The sequence below is a fragment of the Rhizophagus irregularis genome, chromosome 6 (genome assembly GCF_026210795.1).
Source record: "Rhizophagus irregularis chromosome 6, complete sequence".
Lineage (NCBI taxonomy): Eukaryota > Fungi > Glomeromycota > Glomeromycetes > Glomerales > Glomeraceae > Rhizophagus > Rhizophagus irregularis.
This window is the reverse complement of record NC_089434.1, coordinates 629,122-636,323: the sequence shown is the minus strand read 5'-3', so window position 1 is coordinate 636,323 and position 7,202 is coordinate 629,122. Positions and strand designations below refer to the sequence as shown.

At 26.0% G+C, this 7,202-nt stretch overlaps 1 protein-coding gene across 1 annotated transcript; it reads right to left on the bottom strand.

Annotated features, from left to right (window-relative positions):
* Nucleotides 1–3,764: 3,764 nt before the first annotated feature.
* On the bottom strand, nt 3,765–5,380 carry OCT59_025908 (uncharacterized protein; the record flags this gene model as incomplete). Its single annotated transcript, XM_066142808.1, has 5 exons — nt 3,765–3,817; nt 3,891–3,929; nt 3,995–4,257; nt 4,627–4,850; nt 4,928–5,380. The coding sequence occupies 5 exons, from the start codon at nt 5,378–5,380 to the stop codon at nt 3,765–3,767; spliced, it is 1,032 nt and encodes a 343-aa protein (XP_065992385.1).
* Nucleotides 5,381–7,202: the final 1,822 nt, after the last annotated feature.

The window sequence follows — 7,202 nt, the reverse complement described above, 5'->3', positions numbered from 1 at the left end:
AACTCTCGTCCTAACCACATCTTGATAAAATTCATCAATATTCATATTTTCAAGTCCTTCCCAGCCAAAAACTGATTTGGAATGATATTCTACATTTACAATAAATTGTTACCATGCTTAGAAAAAGGTTTTCGCTATGTATTTAAACGATCTGATGATTTGTATCAATTTATTTCGTGATACCAATTGTATATACAATAAAAAAAATACATTAAAAAAAAGCCGCCCCCGTATCATTTTTAAAATTTTATTTTACGAGAATTTAAAAATTTTTTTTGTCCGATCTTAATTGGAAAACATATTTTATTATTACTCGAGGTATTTCATCAATCAAATATGAATTAAGAAATATATGTTTATATGTATTACTGTAAATTGTAAATATTCCCATTTTTTAAAAATGCCAATTAAAATTTTTGAACCAATTTTGTCTAACGTTTTAGACATTTAAATCTTTGGTCCTTATAAAAATAATCATTTAATGTTATAACTAATATTCTCCAAATCTCAAGTTATCCTATCATACCAGTGTCTTTAAAATCAAGCATTTAAAATATGTGACTTAACCATTATGTTCTAAAAAGTTGTTTCTCATATACAGTAATTATAATTAGTATGATACAAAAATGAATAAAAAATTTTACAATTATTAATAAATATGCTCTCTTGAAAAGATTCTAACGTTTCTTGATAAATACATAAAATAAGAAAAAAAGTGGAGCCGATTTATACCATGTGATCAATTATTTTTTTTTCACTCGTAATTTACTCGATTTTAAGGGATTTTACACGTGATTTTTTATGACACTCTCATGTTTCAATTGTTTCATCTTTTTCTTAAAAAGATCTATCTAATTAAAAAAGATTTTTTTATGATGACATTTTCGTGATAAATAGCGTAAGTGAAGACTATCTTATGGCAAGCGGTAGTGGTCAAAAGTGCGTAGCAAAACATAGCGTGTACACGCTACAAAACATAGCGTATACACGTTATATTTCACGGCGGGTTACCCCTGTTCTGTTGGGTTAACCTGTCAATTTCAGGGGTAACCCGCCATAAAAAGCAACGTGTATACGCTACATAATTTAAGCTTTATATTATAACGGTTTATTAATTTATTTTGGACCAAATTTTAAATTATTAAGGGATCGAATACCTGCCGTTTCAAATATCAGGTACCCGCCATTCTACATATCAGGTACCCGCCGCTTCACATATCAGGTACCTGCCGCTTCACATATCGGGTACCCGCCGTTTCACATATCGGGTACCCGCCATTTTATACCTGCCATTTAATTTTTTTTAAAAAAAAATTTTTTTTTTTTATTGGCTTTTTTTTATAAACAAATTTTGTAGAGAATTTTTATTTTTAATATAGGCAAAGGCTTTGTTTGATAGAATTTCATTGGGAATTTTTTTAATAAGAAGATTTTTTTTGATAAAAAATTTGGTTAGAAAATTTTTTTCATTGATAGGGACATTTCTGAGTTTTTTTTTTTGATGGATAATTTCGTTAACTTTTATTTGATAGAAATTTCATTGGAGAATTTTTTTGAATAAGATTTTTTTTTTTGACGTATACTTAATTTGTTGGAGCAATTTTTTTTAACAGGAGAGATTTTTTTGATAGAGAATTATTTGAGATTTTTTTTTTTTTGTAGAAAATTATTTGAAGAATTTTTTTAATAGAGAAGATTTTTTTTTGATAGATAATTTCGTTAGAAAATTTTTTAACAAGTGAAATTTTTTTTGATAGAGAATTTCGTTACGAATTTTTTTTTAATTGAGGGAGTTTTCCTTGATAAAGAATTTCTTTTGAGAATTTTTTTAATAGGTGAAAGTATTTTTTGACGGAGAATTTTATTAGAGAATTTTTTTTTAATAGGGGGATTGTTTTTGATAGAGAATTTCATTAAAGAATTTCGCAGAGAATTTTTTTTTTTTTTGATAGAAATTTCATCATAGAATTTCTTTTTGATAGATAATTTCGTTAGTGTAAATTTTTTTAACAGGGGAGACTTTTTTTTGATAGAGAATTTCGGTAAAGATTTTTTTTTAATAGGAGAGTTTTTTTTTTGATATAGAAATTCTTTGAGAATTTTTTTTAATAGGTGGTAAGAATCTTTTTAATCGGGATATTTTTTTTGATTGAGAATTTCATTAGAGAATTGTTTGTTGAAAATTTTTTTTATTTTTTTGATGGAGAATTTTGTTTAGAAATCTTAATAGAAAATTTTATTGATAATAGTTTTTTTTTAATAAGTGTATCGAGAATTTTGGCTTGAAATTTTTTTTTAATTTTTTTTATAAAAATTGATTGAAAATTTATTGGAAAATTTTTTATTAAATTTACAATTTTAATAAATTTTTACTTCATCTTCCCATCACTTCTTTTCATCTCCCATCGCTCATTTTCGTCTTCCATCACTCCTCTTCGTCTACCATCACTCCTTTTCGTTCTTTTCGTTTCCCATCACTTCTTTTCGTTCCTCTTCACCTTCTTTTTGTCTCCCATAACTCCTTTTTATTTCTTATCACTCCTCTTTGTCTCCCATCACTTCTTTTCGTCTCCCATCACTCCTTTTCATCTCTCATTATGTCCTATTTCTCCTTTTTGTTTCCTATCACTTCTCATTACTCTTTTTTACTACCTTTCATCTTCTATTACTTTCCATTACTCCCACTGTTATTTCATTTTTTGATTAGCATCTTTCTCCTTGATCATTGTAATTTACTTATCCTTTTTATTTATTGTTATTGTTTCTTTTATTTTTACACTTAAATAAAAATAAATATATGGTGATTTTTTTCTTTAAAATTGTAAATGGGTGACTTAAATTTTAATATTTGCAAATAAAATTTCATTAAATAAATAATTATCATTATTGATATCAAAAGTTAATATGCTGACTGCCAGTTCTTATAACGGGTACCCGCCGTTTCTTATAGCGGGTACCTGCTGTTTCTTATAACGGGTACCCACCGTTTCTTATAGTGGGTACCCGCCGTTCCTTATAACAGGTACCCGCCGTTTCTTATAGCGGGTACCTGCCATTCCATATAACAGGTACCCGCCGTTTCTTATAACGGGTACCCGTCATAACATATAACGTATATAACGCTATGAAATATAGCGTATTAAACGCTATTTTTTGCAACAGGTTACCCCTGAAACAGACAGAACAGGGGTAACCCACCGTGAAATATAACGTATATGCGCTACAAAACATAGCGTATACACGCTATGTTTTGCTACGCACTTTTGACCATGGCGGCTTTCCATACTATCTAGACCTCTCCATTTTTAGCTTACATGTCGATCAACAACGCCTTCACTTGTGGCTAAACTAAATTCTATATATTTGAGTATACTATTAATTATATTAATTGGTATAAAGCTTATAAATAAACCAAGATATATATAGATAAGTCAACAATAAAAATGTAAAGGCGTAAATTTTGAAAAAATGAAAACAAATATCGTAAAATTATTGGAAAATCGTAAAATTATAATATGATCATTTGAACCACCAAACGATTAAAGATAATGAAAAATGAAAATGACCTTGAAATTGTAAAAGTACCAATATCTTAAAATAATCTAGAAATAATGAATGATTAATTATACAGAAATAACAAGAAAACATTTAAAAACAAAAATATCTAAATTTTTTCTTTTCAAGCCTCAGAGTCATATATGAATGTGTTCTTACAGGTATTATTTAACTATTTGCATTACAGATCTAGGGCTGCAATAATTTTTTCAACTAGAATTTATACTTCCACTATTAACATTAGCTTGATGAGGAATATCAACTGGTTCAAATAAATAAGTAAAAATTAACCAAAAAATTTCATTATATAATACAAAACATATAATGTATATTACCTGATATTTCTAAGTCAAATAATTGTGAATCTTGACAATCTATTAAAGAAACAAAATGAGCAATTATGGAATAAAATAAATAATAAATTTTTTAAATATACTACCTTCATTATCATCAAGATATGAAGTAATAATAGATGAATTAACAGGTTTTGGTAAATTGTTAAATGTGAATACTCTACTAGTATATATTGCATCAGAATTTTTTTTATATGAAGTAGAAATATTTGGTATTTCTTTATCAGCTTCTTCAAATATAGCCTTAATCTCTTTTTCTTTATAACCAAAATTTTCTTTTTCTTGGTAATATTCATCAAAAGAATTATTCCAAAAACTTATTATATCATATAATTCTACAGCTGTTGGTCTTTGATTTGAATTAGCATTCATACATTTATATGCTAGTTTTTTATAAATTTCAGGAGTTCCTTTTCCAAATTCTGGTCTGAATCCATTACATATTTCTAATGCTAAGCTAATATCATGTTTTCTTTCATAAAAAGGTGGTTTTCCAGAAGATAATTCAGCCATAATTACGCCAAAACTATAAATATCTGAAGATAATGTATATGGTTCTTTATTCAAAACTTCTGGGGCAATATATGGTAGTACTCCACATATTTTATTATTATCTGATTTCTGTTTATTTGATGATCCTGATAATCCAAAATCTGATATGTGGGATTCGTTATTAACTTGTAATATATTTCCACTATGAAAATCTTTATGAAAATACCCTAAATCATGTAAATCATCAAGGTTACTTATTATCCAAAACAAATACTTAATTTTATCCTTCCATAAAATTTTATTGAAATTACTTGAAAGAAAACTTCTCAAATTTCCTTGATTTGCAAAATCTAAAATCATGATAAATTCTTCAGTTTCAGGATCTTTAGTTATTCCATAAAATTGTAATGTTCTTATAGTGTTTGTACAATGTTTCCGATGTATTTTAAGCTTTCATTTAAGTAAAATTAAGTAAATTAGCATGTCATTAACAATACATATATGTTTATCTTATTAATTAAACATACCTCATTTAAATAGTACTCAGCTGACATATTTTGTGATCCATTTAACCTTTTCAAAGCAACTTTCATAGGTTCAGGTTCTTCCTTTTTCCAACTTCCATCATCTTGTTTGTCATATTCTGTTTTACCATCAATCCATGTTGCAGAATATACTTTTGCAAATCCACCTTCACCAATTTGTTTTACGTCTTCAAATCTATCAAATGGTACCCATTCAATAAATTCACTGCCACTATTTCTTGCATCATAAATTGTGTCTTTTATAAATTTATCAATATCATTATTTCCACTAGTCCAACCTTCAATCATTCTAAATGGATCACATTCTTTACACCATAATTCTTTGGTAAATGATTTATTGCAATAAGAACAATTTTTATGGCTGATGCTTTCCAAATTAGAATCTTTATTAGAATCTTCATCAGAGATATTTAATTTATTAAATTCAGTTTCCATTGCATTGTAACTAAAACTTCATTTCTTTTGTCCAAGTTTAATTTTTTTTTATATTGTGAATTTGTTGGCGTTATTTGCGTTACTTTATATTGTGCAGTGCTTGTCAATAAGGATAAAAAAGGAATTAAAATTCCAAAATTAGAATATCACTATTATAGCAACAATTTATGTTGATCGTATTTGTCATTAAATATTCAATTGACTACTTAATAATAATTCTTGTTAATTTTCTCACAAGTAAAAATTTCACCAGATGATACTTTCATGCTGGCAACTTTGAGAATAAAAGTGTTATTATTTATTTATTTATCATTTTATTCTACTATAGTTAAGAAATAAATAAAAAAAAAACTTTGTGCGACAAAATTAAATCGGCAGTTAAATGTAGAATATATATTAGCATAACTTAAACATATGATATTATTAATCACAAAAATAACTGCGGCACATAATAGATTTTGAAATATCATAACAAATTTTTTATGGGAGACCTCATTGTAACAAAAAATATCATTGTTACATTTCGTTTTCCGTGATTAAATGTCTACAATTTTATACTGTTTATCTTTTCGCGGTTCTTCCTTTACAATTTATCCAATATTTGAGCTTAATATTTATCAAAGATAAATTAATAATAAATATTAAGAATAAATATAAGAATTAAATAATTTATGTAGTAGTAGATTTATATTAAAAAATAAAATGATAAAAGAAACGAATTTTTTTAATTTTTATAAATTTATTTGTTTAATAAACTAACAAGTTAACAGTAAACGTTCAAGAGGGATCTCTTATTTTTTGAATTAAATTTAATATAAAGCATTTACTTAAGTTGATTAATAAAAATTTTTGAATGTTTCGCGTAATATAAATTGTAATTTTATATACATTCAAATTTTATTTTTATTATGTGGTTTTAAAATTATTGTAATTGAGGATTTGAGGTATACCTTATAATACACAACACACAAGATCAGCAATCATATGATATATATGTGTAATTTTTATATATTGAATCGAACACGTTAAAATTTTATCATAATATTTGAATAATTTATAAAAAATTAAATAAAGTATTAACTTGATGATCTTTAAAACTTTATATTTATGATTGTTCATGATAATATTTTCGAAATATAAATTTATCCTAGCCGGTAAAGCACTGTTACATATACGGATCTTTGTATTTGAATAGAGGTACACAAAAGCTTTAATTCTGGCCGGAATTATAAACTTGGCCAGAGTTACCGCTGCCATTGGAATTGCTTTTTCCGCAGATTTAATGGGCGCAATCGATAGAAATGATTAATCGGAATCAAGAATCGAATTTAAAGTCGAAATTTGAGAAACGATTAATCACGATTAATGATTCTAAAATCGATTCTATGATTCGTTAACGTTAACGTTAAGTCTTTAACATAACGTTAACAATAAATTTGTTCTCATCTGGTTTCATTTTTTGGGTGCTGATCATCATTTAGTCATGCTTAATACATTTTCCGTTGTTTAAAAATTGAATAATAAATTGTACCCCTTTAGAAACAAACTAATGCTTTCAATTACTTAATTTTTTGTTTAATTGTTCCAAAGGAAATTCTGAGGCTTGATTTGGTTTCACAAGTAACATTTGATTTATAACATAATTTCTCAAAAGTATTTAGAAAAATAATTACGTATTATTCAAAATAATGTACAAACAATTTGTTCTTGAGTAACTACTAAGTAAATGTTTGAAATTATATAAATCAAGTTAAAAATAAAATATTCGCTCTAATAGCTAAACTTAATTTTATTTATATCACAAGTTATAAATAATATTGTT